The sequence below is a fragment of the Lissotriton helveticus genome, chromosome 9, assembly GCF_964261635.1.
Source record: "Lissotriton helveticus chromosome 9, aLisHel1.1, whole genome shotgun sequence".
Lineage (NCBI taxonomy): Eukaryota > Metazoa > Chordata > Amphibia > Caudata > Salamandridae > Lissotriton > Lissotriton helveticus.
Genome location: NC_136070.1, coordinates 496037282 through 496059398, shown reverse-complemented (window position 1 = coordinate 496059398; position 22117 = coordinate 496037282). Strand labels below are relative to the sequence as shown.

The 22117-nt window shown below is 43.0% G+C and overlaps 1 protein-coding gene across 1 annotated transcript in view; it reads left to right on the top strand.

Annotated features, from left to right (window-relative positions):
• PRKCH (protein kinase C eta) overlaps positions 1–22117 on the top strand; it is a 667780-nt gene that overhangs the window by 515540 nt on the left and 130123 nt on the right. The window contains exon 9 of the mRNA XM_078660335.1: positions 17357–17530. Within this exon, the coding sequence (XP_078516461.1) occupies positions 17357–17530 (174 nt within the window). The remainder of the gene's footprint in view (positions 1–17356; positions 17531–22117) is intronic.

Genomic DNA, 22117 nt, shown 5'->3' with positions numbered 1-22117 from the left:
AAACCAGAGATGCCCAAGTGACCAGCAGGCAACTTGGGAATTCTAAAGTGTTCCTGTGGTGGGTGGATGCTAATAGACCCAGAGGGAACAGTCTTAGCTCTACTGTAGAAATACTATTCAGAGCCAACTATGTGTCTGCTGTGGAGAAGTTTGGTCCTCTGCCTAAAAGGTAGATTACATTACTGTTATCTATCATTAGATAGTGGATCCCTGTTAAAATAGCAGTTTTTCCCATTATTTTTCCACATGCCACAGTCGCCTCACATCGCAGCCTTTAAATACGTAAGAGCACTCTGCAACAGGCTGGTGTGCTCAGGTGGGAAACCTAGGAATGACTGCGATATAATCATTAATCACTGTGAATTGAGAGCAATCTCAGTCGATGCTCTCTGAAGACACATGCCAAATATGTTTCTTTTTTATTTGCTGATGGGGACATGTATAGAAAAAATTAGTCATGATTTCCCCTGCAGGATTGTTGATAGTTGATATTAGCAAAAAGGAAGTAAATAGTTGAGCTATGGTCAGCTTGGAAGAAACTGGACGGTAAGCTGGGCTTGCTCTGATTGCCATCAGGACTAGTGACCTTTGAAACCATTGCTTAGGCTGCAAATTCTTACACTGGAAGGTCGCCTTGAGGATAACATATTCGTGTCCTTGTGGTGATTAAGAAGAGAGGTGTGTGTAGTGCCTGAGATATATTCTTATATGACAGGTTTTAGCAGGATCTTGCATCACTTGCCAGCAGTGCAGCTAACATTATCAGTCTTCGCAATGGCCATAAGTATGAAAGGTGAGGAGAAAACCATTGTCCTCATTAAAACCACCATAAATGCCCTAAAGGGCGTGGCAGCTAGCAGTAGAGCTTCCTGTGTCAGGTGTGGGTTTGGCTGAGCCAACTTAATCCATTTGGCATGGTTCCAGCATGCAGATGTTCTAGGAAGACATAAATTGAAGAGATTTTTTGCTCACCCCTTTCTAAGGGGTTATTAGTGAGGGTGGGTGGTGCTATTGTGCTGATTTCCTCTGCCATGGGACAGTCTGTGACAATAGAACTACTGATACCCTAGCAGGGAGTTGCTATGTCTTGGAGGGGAAATGTTGGTGACAGTGATTAAAAACTGATATAACCAAGTTTATCTAACTTTCAGTAGACTATTTGCTAAAGGTGAACCCCACTTCTTCAACTAAAGACGCTCACACCCTATTTTCCATTTATCTGGTGAAAGTACATTTTAAAGAAGCAGCAATAAGGATACGTTAGGGTCCAAAAGGTAAAAAAAGAAAAAGGGACAGTGTAGGAATAATCGGACCCCCTAAGCCTTGTGGTGGTGTCCAAAGGGCCCATCTCCTGGGCCATTATCGGCCCTGGGGGCCACCTCTTCCCTGTCCATGGCCATAATATTAAGGGGGGGAGCCACGTAGGTCCCCCTCCTGGGCAATTTATGACCCCAGGGACCACCTCCTCATCGGGGCTTGGCCAAGTTTTAAAAGGGGAGGGGAATGCACTGCCCACCTCCTGGAGCAATTGGCCCAGGAGACCACCATCCCTAAGGGTTGGCTCCCTATGTACCGAGGTGCCCACCCTTGGGACATAGTTTGTTGTCACTTGTCGGGAGCGTTGACTGCTCCTGCCAAGCGAGAGCAAACAGTACGTCTGCTGCCAGGGTGCAGGAGCAGGAAAACTGCTCCAGCAAGCTGGGAGCAGACTTTTCATTTGTTTTCCTGGCCACTATCAGGCAGGCAGGAAAACAGATAAAAGAATTGCTTTTGCAAGCCAGAAGTGAGGAGCAGGAATCTAGCAGGGACCGCAGGCCATTGAGGCTCCCTCCACGGTCACCAACACTGCATAATGGGTGCCCTGGTTGGGAGCAGGCCATGTACGATAAAGTGGGTTAATTCTGGTCTTCTCCTGGTGAGAGCAGAGTCCCTTTAAATGACTATGAGTATGCAAATGTGCAAAATCACCTGGAAGCTATGCTAATTTAGCCCCACCCCGTCCACCTTAATAGTATGCATAGTTCTTCCCTCCTTTTGCAAGGATGATGGACAGTTTTCCAACTGGCCCCCCATTGCTTTCCCGTAGATGCTGGTGACACATTCTTGAGGCCTAAGAATACGAGGACAGCTCCACCAAACAAAGAAGTGCTTACTTTATATAGGTAGGGGTAGGACCCTTGTTTGGTGGAGATTCACCTCTTTGTATTCTCATTGTCTTCTCTAGAGGAGGATTCATGTTATCCCATATCTCTGGATGAAGATGCATGTGGAAAAATCTCAGTGCTGAAATTAAATGCACACAAATGGTTTCTGGAGACACTTCACTGTGGTCTATTACGCAACTGTAGTGAAGTAAAAGCACTAGGCATTTACTCAATGAGGTAGCACTTACTATTTAACCAGTAGAAAGTACTCCAGTTGGGTATACTTTTTGTTCAAAAATATGAACTCTTGTTGGATAAAGGGGTAGGCGCGGATCCGTTCTGGCACAGTCATTCACACAGCTACTGACACACCCACACAGACACCCACTCACACATCCATTCAGCCACTCTCACATCTACTCACAGCCCCACACAGCCACTCACACCCCTGTTCATACAGCCACACAGTCACTCACACACTCAACTACACACTCACAAAACCACTCACATACCTACTCATAGACCCATACAGTCACTCACACACACATAGCCAGTCACACACCCACTCACAGACCCATACACCCACTCACACACAAACAGAACTACTCACACACCCATAAAGCCACTCACACACCCACTTATGGGTCCATTCATCCACTCACAGACCCATACAGCCACTCACACACCCACTCACTGACTCACAAATCTACTCACACACCCACTAACACACCCTCAAAACTACTCACATACTGACTCATACACCCAAATAGACACTCAGGCAGCCACTTACAGACCCATACAGCCACTTACACACCCATTCACCGACCCATGCAGAATGAGGAAAATTATATTTTGCCTTGTTATATGTGCCTACGTGTTCCCCATCCTATGTTATATGTGCATGATCGATATGCATGTATTCCCCTATGATCGATTAAAGACACAATTATAGTTGTGTCCAACTCTAGTATGCCAGTTTCCAGTTCTCGTGAAAGCAACGAGTATTAGGCCTATGTTGCCACGTTTTTTACAGTGTGCACGTTAATTCACCACATTGTCCCCGTTTCTAGGCCTCAAAGGGCCCGGACACCAGATTCAAGCTCCAGTCTCCTGAATCCACTCTGAGGAGCGATGCAGCCCCCACCTGCATCCCTGACCCTTCACTTACTTCCTGCCTCGCAGCGCGGTGCCCGGCCTGGCTCTGCCTGCCTGTCTGCCAAGAGTATGTTATGCTTCTAGTTATCAGTTCAGCCTCTCGTCTTTGCATTCCTAAGCTACTGAACTGCATCAACAGTTCAGCTATAGTCTAGTCTTTCTGTCTCCAAGTAAGAGAAATACTGTATTAATATTCATAGAATATTCCTAGCACACGCAATACATGTAGAATATATGCATGCACCAGCCTTAGTGTCAAGTAGCCTTTGCCCTGATAACTTTTAGATTCTATCGACATGTACTCCAAACACCAGATACCAGATATGCTATAGGTACATGTCGTCCTGACACCGCAGACTTTAGTCTCCTCTTCTAGTGCAGAAGTCATAGCCCCAGTTCTCCCTAGTAACACGTCATTGCCCGTTTGCGCGCACCACTAGGTTAAAGGTCCCAGCTGCTCTCAGGTAGCCCCCTCCATGTTTCCGCCCACTCATGACACTTCTATGACGTTTCACATCACATGTCTACGTGCACGCCCTGTACACGCCTTCAGTTTCCGCCCATGTGTTCTTATCTTACGCTTGTCACAAGTTACGCCTACTGTATGTAATGTATTTGAAATGTCTTACTATATATACGCTGCACTGTTAATGAAATGGTGCAGCTGCCTTCCTTCCTATTTTATTTCAGGCTGTCCCGTTCCAGTCCCTTCCCTTTTGCCTGAATAAAGCCTGTTCAAACTCGGACACATCGGATCCTGCCTCTTATTTATTGAGCTATCTGTTATTGTTAATATATTCAAAAATAGTACCGGTAATTAATTATTTATTTACCACATAAATGGCGCCCGAATAGGGACGTACCCCTTCCTCACGCGCTGGCGATGCAACGCCGGTCCCCTGACCCTCTGCAGCCGTGACGGAACAATACCGTGCACGTGCAGATATTTCTGCTTCAAGTCTCCCTCAGGCCCATGGAGGAGACGGAGACTGCGGTCCGACATCCAGACGAAGCGGTGTGGAATGCGGTTCGTCCCGACCAGAGCCCAAGCCGAGAGAGCAAGGTCCGAAGTATCCGGAGGCCCACCTGTAACCGAAGTTTCCGAAGTTCGTAGTCCGACGTCGTAGCAGTCCAGTCCAGTCCGAGGCCTTCCAGTTTCTGCTTCCCGGTGAGTACCGTCGCGGGGGAAGTATCTAGACAGGATCATTAGTTTGTTCCTGGTCCGTTGGGTTTGGGTACACAGATCCAGTCCGAAGTATTCACCTAGGTGGATACGGGTCCTGACGTGTCTCTTTATGGGACTGGTATGTTCTGTACTGTTTTAGCAGTGCATCTAGTAATTCTAGTAAGTTTCGTTCTCGAGAAATTCATGTGTTCTGTTTTCAGTGTATCAGGTAGTAATTCTGTTCGAACTGTTATCAATGTATTTTTATGTCGTGGTATGAGTGTTTTGTTTGCTATTCTATTACTGTGATTATTGTGTATTGTGTCCCAAGTGTACTACCGAAATGCCTCTGTTCTCGAAATTACGTCAGTTAAAGACCAGAAAAGGGTTACTCGAAGAAGCAGTTCCTGTCCCTCCTAGGGACAGTCCAGGACATTTTATGTATCACAAGCATGGCCTAGATGCCATAATATATCTAGACTTATGGGTGGACTATACTAAGGAACTAGAAGAGAAATATAGATGGCCCGTATCAGGTACATGGGATGCCGAGTGCATCATGCGAGTAGAAGAAGCATTATGGAAAAAGAAAGCCAGACAGTCCCAGAAAGATGCCATCGAGTTATGGCGCAAAGAATCTCATAAAAGAACCGAAAAAGAATTCAGAAAAACAGAATTAAGTAGGGAATCCTCAGAAAGAGCCCAAGAAAGGGAATTAATAGAAGAAGGTGAACGAGTTAGAGCAGAACAGTCAGACCGACAGAGAAATGCCCTTATTAAAGGTATGTATCCTCTTCTTGCCGAGGGCTTGCCGAAGGCAACCCCGGAAGTACCCGGTAATTTACCGCCGCCAATGGTCCCGATTAAGCTACGTCATAAACCGACCGCAGCTGAAATTTTTCTTTCGTCCTATTTGGACGACACAGTCCCAGCATATGCAAATCATGTTTTGCCTGTTCCGCTTGCTCCCGTTAATAATGTAATTCCTGTCCCGCCAACTACTGTTCCCGGGGGTCAAGTTCATGTCCCAGCACCCCCGGACCAGCCCACAGTAAATGTACCCGTTATGCCAGTCACTCTACCAGCCCGTACAGTATTCACCGACGATTCTAGTTTAGGAGCCGCGGGGGGAAGTGCTCCTCGCACCCCGCCTCAACCGAAACGTCTGACGCTGCACGACTTAGCGTTACAGCGTACGCCAAAAGTGGCGACATACACAGATCTCAAGCGACTTCTTACTGATTGTATATATGATCCAGTTCCAGGCGAAGATCACATGATCTTATACTCAGTACGTTTAAGACGGGTGGCCAGCTTTTTGATCACCCTGCCCGATATGAAGGAACATCTGAATAGAATATATCGTTTCATCCGTACAGGAGAGAATCCAGAAAGTATTCACGAAGCTATGTCACAAAGGAAAGCCGAGGTTCAACTTATGATTTTAAAGTTCCTGATTAACTGTTTAATAAGAGAGCAAGATTATCCAGATAAAGACCAAGACGAGATGAAAGTCCTAACCAGGTGGAGTGACAATATAGCCGATGGAAAACACAAGACACAAGGTTGTATAGAGAGTATGTATAAGAAAATTTGTAAGGAAATAATACGTATACACAAGGAACGAGAAGCAAAAAGAACAACCGAGAAAGCGAGTGACTCTTCTAGTGAAGAGGTAGACAGCAAGAATCCCTCCAGAATAGCGTATGTAGGTAGAACTAGACTTTCCGACCGACATTCACGCCTAGATTACAAGAAAGCTTTTCCTCCTCCTGCACCAGAACAGTGTTCTCTTGAGCAAGTATTCCAGGCCACCGATCAAATTCTGAAATCACGAATAGGTTATAGCGAGTTTAGTACAATGCATGAACAAGAACTCGCCCGATCAGCAGTCCGATGGACTAGTGATTCCACCACGTTTCCAGATGAAATAGTGGCACAAATGTTTCTGAAACTGTCCCCAGCCGAGCAACGTCTGGTGGGCATATATATGATTCAGCACCTCATTACACTGTATGAGGAACAGCATTCTGATCCAGGTCCACTACATGATATATTGAACGAGTTACTCCAGTACAGATGGAAAGGTCTAGGTACCGATTTAATTAGTGTCATTCTAGAACAGCGCCACAAATACCGAACATTTCTGAATCCACATTTTGTTCACGCCTCACCCCCAGAAAGAAAATCATTCTACATAGACAGACAGAATCCGTTACGAGAAGTGCATCCAGTCAAGAAAGAGGGTGGTGGTCTAGAACGAGTATTTGTTTACACCCCTATCACAAAAATAGAACTCTTAGAAATGAAAAAGTTAATTCCCTGTCATGATAAAGATCCAGCAGGGTTTCACCGTGAATTAAAGGACATGCTCCGTATGGGAGAATACACGTATCCCAATATCATTAAAATGTTAAAGGTCCTGTTGCCTGCGGGCATATATGAAAAACTCAAAGAAAAAGAATGGGAGGTGGGAGAGAAAAAGATAGATTGGACAGCATTAGAAGCTGAAGATAATACACGAGTACCAGGTACCGGTCTTGGGGATAAAGCTAAAGCATTGCCCGAGTTATTAATACAAGTTTTGCCAAGATTACTAGCCACGAAAAAGGAAGATTGGGATGCCATCTCAGCCTGTAAACAGAAACAAGACGAAGATACTAGTGATTTTTATTCTAGATTTGAGAAATGTTTCATTATTAATAGTGGTCTGAAAACAAGTAGTGAATCGTACCCTCATCTTTTTGTTACCAAACTAGTCGAGAATTCAAGTCCACAAGTTAAAAATCGAGTACTGAAAGTCGAAAGTACATGGCAAGCTAATACTCCGTCACAGATGCTCCAGATGCTCCAGTACCACCAGAACAGAATCAGGGAAGAGCAGGAACACGAAAAGAGACGTATGAAAGACACGAAAATGAAAGTACTAGTTGCACAATCTGTTCCACAAGACAGTCAGAAGAGGGGTCCGAATCAAGCCAGCCATCCTGCAGCTCCCGTTAAAGGGACATGCAATTACTGTAAACAGCCAGGTCATTTTATAAACGAATGTGCAGTTCTGAAACACAACATAGCTACTGGTAAGACTAAAGAGAGACCACGTCCGTCTAGACAAGAACAAGTTTCACAGAATTCCCAGCCACCACAGAATGCACAACAGACAGTTACAGTACCGCAGCCTATCGCTGCAACACAACACGTTACACAGCAGATGTACCAGTATGCACAGTCAGAGTATCCAGATTATCAGCCATATTCATGAAACAGCCTAGAGAGGGAGGTAGGCTTGCCTCTCATCGAGATTCCTGTAGATCAAGAGGGTCCCTATGTACACAGTCAAGTATTGGGGAAAGACAGAAAGTTTCTGATTGATACAGGGGCAAGTAGGACTACCATCAGTCATGACGAGGTTCCAGGGGCTCCGCTCTCAGGCTCTAGAAATGTTTCCCTTGGATTTTCAGGAAAGCCTATTGTTAATGAAATATCGAAACCAGTTACTCTAGAAGTTGGTCCATTGTCCCGAACTGCAGACTTGTTACTCATGAAGTCTTATCCAGAGAATCTGTTAGGCATAAAGACTCTGAAAGAATTAGGAGCAGTCATATGCTGCTCCCCAGAAGGGGTCCGTTTGTTTCTGAGAGATTTTAAAGGTCATTATGTATTACGTGATTTTGATCCAAGATTATTGAATGTACCGCAGCATTTATGGGCGCAAGGTCCAACTGATGTAGGTTGTATGCATATCACACCCCATCGTGTTACCCTGAAGCCAGGTGTTGTATTACCACGAATCCGACAGGACAAATTGCCACCTGAGGCTGTAGCAGCCTTATCCAAAATTATTGACGAACTCATTGCTCAAGGAGTGGTTTTAGAAACTGACTCCAATGTATGTAATTCTCCTATCATTCCAGTCCTGAAACGTACTGATCCAAATGCACCTCCAGTTTATCGATTAGTGATTGACCTTCGAGAACTTAATAAATGTATCATACCCCAATACCCAGTGGTCCCTGATATTTCCTCACTCTTGACAGCCATTGATTCTGAAGCCACGTTCTTTACGGTTATCGATCTCAAGAACGCATTCTTTAGTGTCCCTATTCATCCAGACAGCCAGTTCCTTTTCGGTTTCTGTTTAAATGGAAGAAGCTATAAATTCACACGAGCTCCTCAAGGTTTCACAGAAAGTCCTAGTATTTACAGTCAAGCACTGAAAAGACAACTAGACAATATTCACATGCCAACTGACACTGCCCTGCTCCAGTATGTCGATGATCTACTGATCACAGCCCGTTCTGAACGTGACTGCGAACGTGCGTCACTTACAGTCCTGTATTTTCTGGCCGAGATGGGGCACAAGGTGTCCCCTTCCAAGTTGCAATTCTGTGTCCAGCAAGTGGTCTACCTTGGACACTTACTGTCCAAGAGGGGTAGGCAGTTGACACCAGACCGTATCCAGTTAATAGCACGTCTTCCACAGCCCAAGACTCAGAAGGAGGTACGAGCTTTTATCGGCCTCACTTCTTATTGCAGACAATGGATTCCTCAGTACGCATTTCTAGCCAAGCCACTGATACAGTTAACGACACAGGAGGCAGCCGTATCGACTGTCCTCCCTTGGACCCAGGAACATACACTTGTTTTCAATGAATTAAAGAAAGCTTTATGCCAAGCACATGTTCTAGCAACACCGAACTACAGTAAGCCCTTTACACTTTTTGTTACTGAACGTGATGGTACTGCATTATCTGTTCTCACACAAGATCAAGCAGGACAATACAAGCCCTGTGCTTATTCTTCTAGCACATTAGATCCAGTAGCCCAGGCTCTGCCTGCGTGCCTCAAGTCAGTTGCAGCCACAGCTCTAGCTATCAGACAAAGTGATTCCATAGTGTTAGGACATTCCCTGACAGTACAAGTTCCACACTCCGTGGAAGTTCTTTTAAACCGAACACAGACTCAGCACTTGACAATTGCACGTTTAACAGGTTATGAACTGACATTGTTTCAGCCACACATAGAAATCAGACGCTGCAACATTTTAAATCCTGCTACACTGTTGCCCTCGATTACATCAAACCCTGCCACACATGACTGTGTGGAAGTTATTAACACTATGACAAAGCCAAGACAAGACTTGACAGACATTGCATTACCTAATCCCGACCTGACACTTTATGTGGATGGTTCATGTATGAGAACAAGTACAGGAGAACTAGTAGCCGCGTATGCAGTGACTACTGACACTGAAGTTATAGAAACACATCGTATTGACACCCTGTCTGCTCAAGCAGCAGAGCTTGTCGCTCTGACCCAAGCCTGCATACGAGCGAAGAACTTGAAAGTAAACATATACACAGATTCACGTTATGCATTCGGAGTCGTACACGACTTTGGAGTCCTCTGGCAAGAAAGAGGTTTTATGACTTCTCATGGAACCAAGATTCAACATGGCCCCCTCATTCAAGCTCTGTTAGATGCAATACATTTACCGACAGCTATCGCTATCATGAAGTGCAAGGCACATACGAAAGTCACCGACATCATTTCCCAAGGTAACGATCTAGCAGATCAAACAGCCAAGCTTACAGCTCAGACTCCAGACAGTCCAGTTAACACGACACCGACACACATTCCAGATCAGACTACTTGTATGACAGTTAAGGACCCAACACAAGATGTAATAGATATACAGTCACATGCTACTCCCGATGAAATCAAGAAATGGTCCGAACAAGGAGGGGTCCAGACAGATCAAGGATGGTTGACGAAGGGAAAAGCCACATGGTTTCTCCCCGACTCTATGGTTCAAGTCATTATTAACACCGCACATAGTCCAGCACACTTAGGAGAAAAAGCCATGTTAGACAGTATCCAGAACATTTGGTTCAACAAGCATTTACGAGCAGCAGCCAAGCAGAAAGTGCGTACCTGCATGATATGTTGTCAGTTCAATCCAGGTAAAGGTGTCCCGGTGGAACAAGGTGGATTCCATCCTCCTGACCACCCTTTTGAAGTCCTCCAGATGGATTATATTCAGATGGAGCGATGTCGAGGTTTCAAGTATGTCCTCGTAGTTGTATGCGCTTTGTCCAGGTGGACAGAAGCATATCCAGTTCCAGATTACACAGCCGCGACCACTGCCAGGCAGTTGGTTCGTGAGTTTTTCCCCCGCTACGGATTACCTAGGGTCGTGTATTCAGATAACGGCCAGCCATTCTCATCCGAGCTCATGAAACAAGTTTCCCTTCTGTTAGGGTACCAGTGGAAGTTCCATTGTGTACGCCATCCTGAAGCAGCCGGTCTCGTAGAGAGACATAACCAGACTCTGAAAATCAGCATTGCTAAAGTGTGTGCAGAGAAAGGTGTAGATTGGATAGTAGCACTGCCAGTCGCCCTTTTCTATAGGAGAATGGTCGCTCACTCCCGTTCAGGTCTGTCCCCGTATGAGATAGTGTTTGGACGTCCCCCCAATATGTGGGGTACACCTAGACCCCGTATCATTACCGATGTTGACAGTAATATGCTGACAGATTACCTTGCTTCCTTGATGTCTGCACTACAATCTTGTCGTTCACAGGTTGCCGCTGCATTTCCAGACAACACCGAAGTGAAACCGCACGAAGTCATACCAGGCGACTTCGTCCTCGTGAGAAATTTTGATCGTTCAAGTCCGCTGCAGCCCCGCTGGAAGGAACCCCGCCTCGTTCTCCTCACCACCCGGACAGCAGCGAAGATTGAAAACCGAAAAGGGTGGCTACACGCCAGCCACGTCAAGAAATTCCATGGACTTAAAACAAAAACTTTTCTCAAAGACTGCCCCGTTCTCAAGGACTGCCCAGAAACTGAATCTAAAATTCCCCTGTTAGAGAAAACTCCGCAGCAGGAGTATAAATCCAAGTTGAGGTCTAGTAAGTCAGCCAGTTTAATTGTCTAAGTCCCTCTCGGGTGAAACGGTTAGACAGGTTCCTGACATGTATAAGACAGACCCACACAGTGAGAGAGTTAGTCAAAACTCTGATAGATGTATAGTTACTCTGTTCTTTTTATTATTTTTAAGTCTTATGGTTACATGCATAAGTTATGCGTTGCATTTATGCTTTCCTATTTCACATGTACATATGTTTTCTAATGTTACAGTAGAGCACACATTTAGTGACCTGCCTCCTCACGAGTTATCCTATCGTCTTGCTATGCGTAATAATACTTTTATCCGAATGCTGCACTATTCACACCAGACCAGCAATGCCACTAATTGTTGGGTGTGTGGTCGACTCCCCCCTTTCCAGACACCGAAGGGAGTTCTGCCACTCTTTCCTTATCCTTTTTCACATAATGGTTCGTGTGGAGCATGGTCCACGTTAACGTCATCCCTAACTGATATGTCCTTTCTGAATCGAACATGTTTCCCAGACAAGGAAGGTCTTTCCCATAGAACAGGGTTAGATCTAGAAAATGAAGTATATGATCTAGGTAATTATTCCTCGAATTTCATGGTTTTGAATGTTCAGTCCGAGACTACTCCAGATTTGCCTGCTATTTCAGTTCTACCAGTTAAAGGCAAATTATGTGTCAGAAAGAATGGTTCCGCACATGTAGGACATAGTGATTGTACTACTGTGGTCGAGTATAGTGACAGTGGGAAATCCATTTTCAAAGCCTCACGTCATTCTTATTTTGTTTGTGGTCAGACCGCATATGTTCGTCTGCCCCTAGATTGGGATGGAACATGTTACATTGCCTTCCTACTGCCACCAGTTTTTCTAGCCCCATCTGATTATCACCGAAACACACATCTAGTACACGTTAGACATAGAAGGGAGACTGAGTCCCCAATTGTCGATCAAACTGAAACTATCTTAGAACAGTATCAAGACTTCAATAAAGGTTTCTTTTTCTTCATAGGTCCTGTCCAGAATAGTAAGTTAATACGTAGGCTAACCAGAACCCTTGAAGCAGTAGTGAATGAGACTACTTCCGCTCTAGGTAATTTAACCGAAGAGCAATCTGCCATTAGATTTGTCGTGCTCCAAAATCGTCTCGTTCTTGACGTCATACTGGCCGATAGAGGAGGAGCTTGTAGAGTCATCGGATCTAGTTGCTGCATTTTCATTCCTAATAATGCGCCGTCTGTTTATTCAGCTATAACCAGACTTCATAAAATTGCCCATCAGTTACACCAGAATCCAGGCACCTGGACATGGTCCGGTTGGCTCTGGAGTATAATATCTGCCTGGGGATGGAAAGTATTGTCATTCCTAGGTATAGCAGTAATGATCATATTCAGTTGCTGCCTCTGTTTACAATGTGGCCCTGCGATTTGCGGCTTGTGTGCTACCTCTTGTATTCCTAGTCCTAAGTCCCGTTCCAAGACAATTCGAGACGAGCAAATGATGCTATATGAACAGATAGATGGTATCATGAATATTGATGTTTCCTGATGGAAACGTAGGGCACAAGGAGGGAATGAGGAAAATTATATTTTGCCTTGTTATATGTGCCTACGTGTTCCCCATCCTATGTTATATGTGCATGATCGATATGCATGTATTCCCCTATGATCGATTAAAGACACAATTATAGTTGTGTCCAACTCTAGTATGCCAGTTTCCAGTTCTCGTGAAAGCAACGAGTATTAGGCCTATGTTGCCACGTTTTTTACAGTGTGCACATTAATTCACCACATTGTCCCCGTTTCTAGGCCTCAAAGGGCCCGGACGCCAGATTCAAGCTCCAGTCTCCTGAATCCACTCTGAGGAGCGATGCAGCCCCCACCTGCATCCCTGACCCTTCACTTACTTCCTGCCTCGCAGCGCGGTGCCCGGCCTGGCTCTGCCTGCCTGTCTGCCAAGAGTATGTTATGCTTCTAGTTATCAGTTCAGCCTCTCGTCTTTGCATTCCTAAGCTACTGAACTGCATCAACAGTTCAGCTATAGTCTAGTCTTTCTGTCTCCAAGTAAGAGAAATACTGTATTAATATTCATAGAATATTCCTAGCACACGCAATACATGTAGAATATATGCATGCACCAGCCTTAGTGTCAAGTAGCCTTTGCCCTGATAACTTTTAGATTCTATCGACATGTACTCCAAACACCAGATACCAGATATGCTATAGGTACATGTCGTCCTGACACCGCAGACTTTAGTCTCCTCTTCTAGTGCAGAAGTCATAGCCCCAGTTCTCCCTAGTAACACGTCATTGCCCGTTTGCGCGCACCACTAGGTTAAAGGTCCCAGCTGCTCTCAGGTAGCCCCCTCCATGTTTCCGCCCACTCATGACACTTCTATGACGTTTCACATCACATGTCTACGTGCACGCCCTGTACACGCCTTCAGTTTCCGCCCATGTGTTCTTATCTTACGCTTGTCACAAGTTACGCCTACTGTATGTAATGTATTTGAAATGTCTTACTATATATACGCTGCACTGTTAATGAAATGGTGCAGCTGCCTTCCTTCCTATTTTATTTCAGGCTGTCCCGTTCCAGTCCCTTCCCTTTTGCCTGAATAAAGCCTGTTCAAACTCGGACACATCGGATCCTGCCTCTTATTTATTGAGCTATCTGTTATTGTTAATATATTCAAAAATAGTACCGGTAATTAATTATTTATTTACCACAAGCCACTCAAATGCCCACTTACAAACATATATGACCACTCAGACAACCACTCTCAAAGGTCGATTTTACAGTTTGGAAATATATATTTTTTTTAAACATAGAAATTTACAGAAAAAAATCAAAGGTTACAGGGATGTTATAGTTAGGAGATAACATTAAAACACCTTAGAAACTTACTGAAAGAAACAAAGGTTAAAGAGACGTTATAGTTAGGAAATAGAATTTTAAAAACCTTAAATATTCACTGAGAAGCAAGTGTTACAGGAATGTTGTAGTTAGGCTCTGATTTCACACATACAAAACCATAGAAATGTAGCACTTATAGTTACCTGAGCAAACTATATCTTAAGCCCCCGTAATGCACTGCTTATGACCTCACATATTACATGACTTGTGACACGGTCAGTGACATCACACCTACATATATGTGTAATTACTTTTTAAACTATTTTTTTATTAATCCTTTTTTTATATTGGAAGTGTGTATATATGTATATACAGTGTTCAATATTATAATTCATTTTATTAAATTCTATTATTTTTGTTTAAATCATATTTCCAAATATAATTCATTTGCAATTATTTAAAAGCAGATCTTTTTTTATCATTATACAGATTTGATATATTTTTATATTTTAAATTGTTTTTTTACATATAGTGTTATTTTAAAAGTGAATATATGTTTTAAAGTTGATATAGTGCATAATCGTTACAATTCAGAGTATTTTTTTGCTGACTTTGTGATCTTCCATAGTTTTGTTGCCAATATTTTTGACTTTACATCCAAAATATATAAAGTGAATATGTGTGTTTTCAATATTTTTTCTTGATATTTTTGACATCAATATTTTTCTCCGCGAAATTTCATTAGAAAACCTTGTTCAAGTACATTTTAGGATGTCTTTTGATGCACAGATCGCTTTTGTGTGCGACATTAGATGTCTGGGGTATGGGTCAGAACATTTTGATATTAATACAAATGGAATCAACAAACACTTGAGTTAAGGTGAGACTGTAAAACACTGGAACATGTGCTAGTCGTATATCCACACAGAGTGGATTGAAACCATTGTTTTTCAATACTGATATATCAGAAATACAGATGCTATTTTGGTCACTACCGCCTAAACTGGATTCACTGAGAGCTCAATAGCTTAGTTACATCAATCACACATTACTAATATCTCATGTGCTAACTGGTTTTCGAATTTCCCGAAATGACAGTGAATTGTAAGTTCAGGAGTAATTGTGAAGTAATAGGCCAAATATTTCCCAGAGTTTCATTAGCAATAAGTTGAAACTTCCAGTTACTTTGAACTTGGTACTGCCCTATTAACACAAATTTCATCAATTAAACTTCAGGCCAATTTTGAGCTCAACTCTTCGTATGTGGCAATTTGGGTAAATCACAAATATATTTGCCTAAAGTCTTTTTCACAAAGTTTAAGTATATGCCTAGAATCCACCAAGAGATAGCACTTATGGAAACTGGAGTTCAGGACAGGATGTGTGTTGCAGATTAGGAGTATACACACATTTATCTTGCAATTTTCCTGTAATTGTTGTGAATACTGTCATTATCACTCATAGTTTGCAAAGTTTCAAGGACTTCAGATACCTGAGACTTTCATACCCTATTAAAGTTATTTTGAGAAAATAAAAGATTGTCAATATTGGTACAGTCATGAGGAAAACAGTTTTCAAGTTAAATTGTATGACAGTGGCACATATATTTTAGCACCAATTGGCAATCCTGAAGAAATATTGATAGTTTTTCGGCATTTCAATATAGCCACCACTGATGTACATGCATTGATGATGAGCATCTTTTTATGCATTTGTATTTTTTTTACATTCCATTGTAAGAGGGCCCCTACAGTTGTGCTCATATTGGTGTCAGCTAATTAAGTCAAAACAACATTGGCAAAACCAAAGGTTAGTGATTAGTATTTTGCGGTACATGAGCAGTTCTATTGTAGTACTACTCCACGTTCTACAAAATGCAGTTTGTGACTAGGCCCCTTCATCAACATTCACAGGAAACCACAGCTCTCTGTCTCCATTGCATGTCACTCTGGTTCTTATCAATCTACAAAAGGTAATGCGTAGGAAAAAATAATAATAAAGCAAATTCCAAGGAAGAGAGAGATTAATTGTCCCTTCTGAATCTAAATTTTTTCATAGTCAGAAAGACTCCATTTGCAACATATACACAACAAAATACACATATATATACATAACACTTATATTTACCACAAATCTGTACACATATTTACATTTAGAAAACTAACACATATATATTTTTTCTTTTTATATATATGTCATAGCCCATTTTTTAACAAAAAGGATGCTTACTAAAGTAAAGGCAAGCATTCCTATACTAATCAGATCTACCACAAAACAAGTGAGGGGCCTATAAGGTATATATAAATATTTTTTTATTATTTATTTTTTATCCTTTCTTATTCAGGCACTCCTTCTTAAACTATTTTTGTAAACTTTTGTAAACTCAAATTTTTAGTGGTGTCTTCATGAAAAAGATCGACGCGTTTCAGACCATTAACTACGGGCCTCATCAGGACAGGGGCTTTTGTAGGTCCGTCATGCTTGATTTCATCCTACGCACGCAGAACGTACGATTTTAATATTGGCACCAAACGGAATTCAGATGGTTTACCTATGGAAGATAAGCCAATTCTCCAATATATAATGAACTGAAGGCAAGGATGTCCTAAGTTCCCGTTTTGAAACTCCAAAACAAAACTTCTTTTTCGGGGGTCCTGTTATCCACTTGTATTCTTTTAAACTGCGAGGCAGCATCTAACTTGCACGCCATTCACTTCCACTTATCAACACTGCTTCCAGTGATTTTGTAATGACGCCTGTATCATCTCATAAGACAAGTGCCATTTGACTGCTTCAATGTGACTTTAGATGGCCTGGAGTAGAGTCTGATCACCATGGCAACTAGAGTTACCTGTTGTTCTCAAATATCTATAAAACATATCTACTTGTGTAGACCTCAAAAGATTGACAAATAGTCTCAAGACAAGCGTAGGGGGAGGAGGATGCTGCGTGACAATATATTTTTTTAAGAAATGCTGTACATTTTAATGAGGCTATTAAGCACATGTTAAATTAACTGATGACATCATTTCATAATGTGAATTGCAGCAAGATGCTCTAGATCTTTCTGCATAGCGCAGTGGTATACTCTCTGATTAATTTATGTTCCCTGGTGACTTCTTGTTTCATCTCTGGTTTAGGTGATGCTCGCTAAATCAAGAAACACAGGAGATTTATACGCTGTGAAAGTGTTAAAAAAAGATGTAATTCTGCAAGATGATGACGTAGAATGCACCATGACTGAGAAACAAATCCTTACACTTGCAAAGAACCACCCATTCCTCACTCAGCTGTGTTGCTGCTTCCATACTCCAGTAAGTGCTGATTAAGTTTTATCACATTTAGAAGCATATAACACTGGTATGCATCTAACAATTGCCATCTCTATTTTGCGACACTAAAAATTAATGCTTTTATAGGTACCTTCTAAACCTTTTCTGAATAAGTATTATGTTGCCTTTGGTTAATATATATGACGGCCCTTTTTGCAGGTTTATCCCCAAACTTTTTGCCTTTTGCCTCCTATTTTTCTGACCCTGTTTTCATTAGCTATAGGACTCTGTTCACTTTACCACTGCCGATCAGTGCTAATGTGCATATGCTCTCTAACTAGAAGCAAGGGTCCCTACTTGGACAAGGTGCTTACCTATGCCAACTAGACACCCCCATTTCTAACATGCCTTAACATACATTTAATAAAGAGTGACTGGGAAGTGCCTCACTTCGTGGAGTTAATTTCCAGAACTGGAAGAGATAGTGGTTTAACTTGTTGGAGGTCCACTGACCAAAACAGGATTTCAGTTAAAAAAACGGATGATAAGACTTTTCGCTGAGAATGCTTCCATCCACGAATGCTTCTGCTAGTGGGAAAAACTGAAAAATCCAAGAATTCAGAAGTAATAAATTCCATAAATATTTGAGTGTTTGTTTAAGATTACTGGGCAGTTTAAGTAGAAACTCGAGTTTATTTAACAAAAATTATTTAACTAGATATAAAACATTCTGAATTGTCCCTCTTGGAAGAAAAGGAGTATTCTCAACTGTTTAATAATGGTGTATCAGAAGGATTTTGTAAGGCGAGCCTAGAGCAAGGTTTAGGTTTGGGTGAGAAGATCCAAAACTGTACCCTTCTGAATGTATTAACAAGCCTCACTTTTTTAGAATCTAAAATAAGCAAAGACAAATATGTACTGGCTATTGCTGCTGTATAGTTCAATAGAGGTTAAGATATTGGGCCAGATGTAGGTAATCCCAGTTTACCTACTCTTAAATACCGAATCATACCGATTGTGTATTTAAGAACAGGTAAATGGGATGTAGGTAATTTTTCAGTAAAAATTACCGAATCGGTAAGTTTCGTTAATTACCGAATCGGTATTTAACGATTCGGTAATTATCATTCATTCCTATGGGCCTGTAGGCCCATAGGAATGAATATAGGAATGAATGTCAATTACCGAATCAGTAAATACCGATTCGGTAAAAGGGGGAAACATTGAAGGGTGTCAGGGTGTCACTTTGACACCCTGTAACACCCCTCAATTGTGTATGAGTGCACATGTTGCACACATACATGCCCTAAGGGCATGTATGTCTGCAACATGGCACTGTTGGAAAAGCAGAAAAAAAATGCTTTTTCAAAGGTTTTCATTATTTACCACCAACTTCTAGTTGGTGGTAAATAACAAATTCTTAACTGAGGAATGCACTAACTTAAGTGCTCCCTACATCCTGGATTTGGTAATTTACCGAATCGGTATGTTAAGAATTCGGTATTTTACAAAATCCTTAAATTACCGATTGGGCAAAGTACCGAATCCCACAAACAAGCATTTGCAATGCAATAGGTCTCGCATTAGGAACGTTTGAGCTATTGGTATTGTAAATGACAATTTTTTAATTATTGTGTTGGTTTTGAAAATAGCTAAATTAATAGCTTTGTCATTGACAATGCCAATTGTTTTCACTTTCGCAAATGTGACACCTATAGCATTTGTACTGAATGAGTGAATGAATGAATGAATTATGAATTTGTAAAGCGCAACAAAACCCAAAGGCATCAAGGCGCTAGCAGATGGAACGACTGTTTGAGCAGAGTGGAGAGAGGAGCAGATTATAGATAGGCTTCAAGGAAGAGCCAGGTCTTGAGTGCTTTGCGGAAGAGAGCATGAGAGGCCAGACCCTTAAGGTCGTCTGGAAGCGAGTTCCACAGTCTGGGTGCAAGAGAGCAGAAGGACCTTCCTCCCCATCTGGCCTTGGAGAATCAGGGGACGACTAGCAGTTTTTTATTGGCAGAGCGGAGGGCCCTGCCAGGGGCATAATAGGACACAAGGGACCGGATATCTTCGGGTCCAGTCTCAAACAAGGCACAATGCGTGAGGCAGAGGACCTTGAAGTTGATACTGGCCTGCATAGGGAGCCAGTGTAGATCATTCCTGGTGGCGGCGCCTGAGGAGCGCTTCGGAGCGTCTACAACAAACCCGGCAGCTGCATTCTGCACTATTTGAAGGCGTTGGACCAGACCTTTGTTAGTGCCTAAGTATAGTGCATTGCAGTAGTCCAGCCTGGAGGATATAAGGGCCACCGCAACCTGTTTTCGGGCTTCAAATGAAAGATAATGTGTGATCTTTCTCAAAATCCTTAGGGCACCACAGCATGTAGAAACTGTCCTGCCTATTTGTTTGTCAAAAGAGAGGGTGGTGTCCAAAATTACACCCAGGCTGCGGGCCGATGTAGAGGGCATGGGGCAGGCGCCGAGAACAGAGGGCCACCAGTCCATCGACCAGATCTCCTGTTTGCCTCCGAAAATAAGAACCTCAGTTTTCTCCCCATTTAGCTTGAGGAAGTTCTTAATCATCCAGCCTGCGACTGCTTCCATACAGTTCCTAAAATTTAAGGCCATTATATTAACTGATTGTGATAGGGAGACCATGATCTGAGTGTCGTCGGCATAAGATAGAACTTTCAGCCCAAATGATCTTACAAGCCTGGCGAGTGGGGCCACATAGATGTTGAAAAGGGTGGGGCTCAGGGATGAGCCCTAGGGGACCCCACACTGCACAGGCTTGACGGGCGAGAGGAAGTCACCCAGCTTGACCCTTTGATTTTGCTGGTCAAGAAAAGATGTCAGGAGGCTAAGCGCTGGAAAGGGGAACCAATTTCAAGCCTGGAGTCGTTGGTGAAGACCCCATCCAAAGTGTGTCCAGCTGAGTGGGTAGAACTCCCTACTCCTTGTAGCAATCCACAGGAAGCCAGGGAGTCTAGCAAGTGGCCGGTGTCAGAGGAATTAGAATTTTCCAAGTGGAAATTGAAATCCCCGAAGATGGTCATATTGGGTCTGTCAATATAGGGTTCGAGAGTCTTAAGTAAATCTTGACTAAAGGAGACCTAGGGCCTTGGGGTCTATAGATCAGAATCCCAGTGAAGGATACGGTGGGGGAGGAGTTTAACGCAAAATACATGGCCTGGAAGGAGTCCAGCAGTGAGGGCAGGGGCTCAGTTCGACATCTTATTGAACTTTTATGTAGTATGCCCAGCCCTCCTCCCCTGCGACCTACTCTGTCCATTCTTGACAGGGCGTATCCCTCAGGGATTGCGTTTTTTAGTTCAGGCCCTGTAAATTCAGAGGCCCAGGTCTCAGTAATGAAGGCCCAAGAGGGATTTCTATCCAAGATAAATTCTCTGAACGCCAAGTTATTTTTAACTAGTGAACGAGCATTGATAAGGAACCCAGTATCTTTTATCAGGGGAGGGGGGTCTGGCCTTTTAGGAAAGGCCCGCTTATGTGAGGAATCAGAGGTGTTTTGATGACTTCCTCTCCCATTACATCGGTAATTTAAGGCAACAATGAGCTTTTCCGGGACGAATCTGTGATGGCAAGGCTGCCAGGGGGGTTTGAGGGCTTGTAATGCTCGTAAGGTGTATAGGGGACTAGCAGGGACATGAATATGAGTGGAACTGGTCTCCCTGGCCCCTGGCGCTTCCTCAGCGCTGACGGGCGCAGACGGGCTAGACTCTGGCACGACTCCGGTGCAAATGCGGCGCGTCCGCTAATCGCGTCTGCTGCGCGGAGGCATGCCCATCTCCTTAAGTACTGACGACTAGAGTGCAGAGTGTGATGCCTCCCACCCAAGATGGCCGCTGCTGAATTGCACATCCCGGGACCGAGGGACTCAGCACCTGACTCGGCTGTGTACCGCCCAGAGTGCGGGGAAATGAAAGTTAAAACTGCCTAAATTAGAGCAGAGTGTAAGGTAAAAATTTTACAGTGAATAATTTTTATTTTTGCTTAAAAGGAAGGAGCGCCACGTTAAATCCGTGACACAACACAACATGAGAGTTCACACACGCACATCTGATACTTCACTCAGCACACCTCCCGGCTTTCTGCCTCAGGAGTAGAAACAAACAGCAACAGCAATACTGCAATATGTGTTGTATTTACATGACTTAGATGTATTGATATTACAAATAACAATGGCTTTTAATTTTTTTATTTTTTTAAAATAATTAATACTTAAATGAAAGCTATTGTAATTTATAATGGCAATAGCTTAAACTTTTGTAAATGACTTTTGTGAAGATTATGTTCAGTGTATTTTACTGTGACAAAAATTCAAGAACAGAAGTGAAATATTAACATATTTTTGTGACATTTGTAATAAAGCTTGAAACATTGAGAGAACATATTTGAACCAGTTGTTGTTGAATGGTTGCACAGATTGATGCTGTGGTGGTGCTGAGTGATGCGATAGATAGAGTGAGTACGATAGATAGATAGAGGGAGGGTGATAGAGGGAGGCCGATAGTGGTGGCCCTGAGTGATGCTATGGAGGCCCTGAGTGATACTGTGGAGGCCCTGAGTGATGCTGCGGTGGTGCTGTGGTGGTGCTGAGTGATGC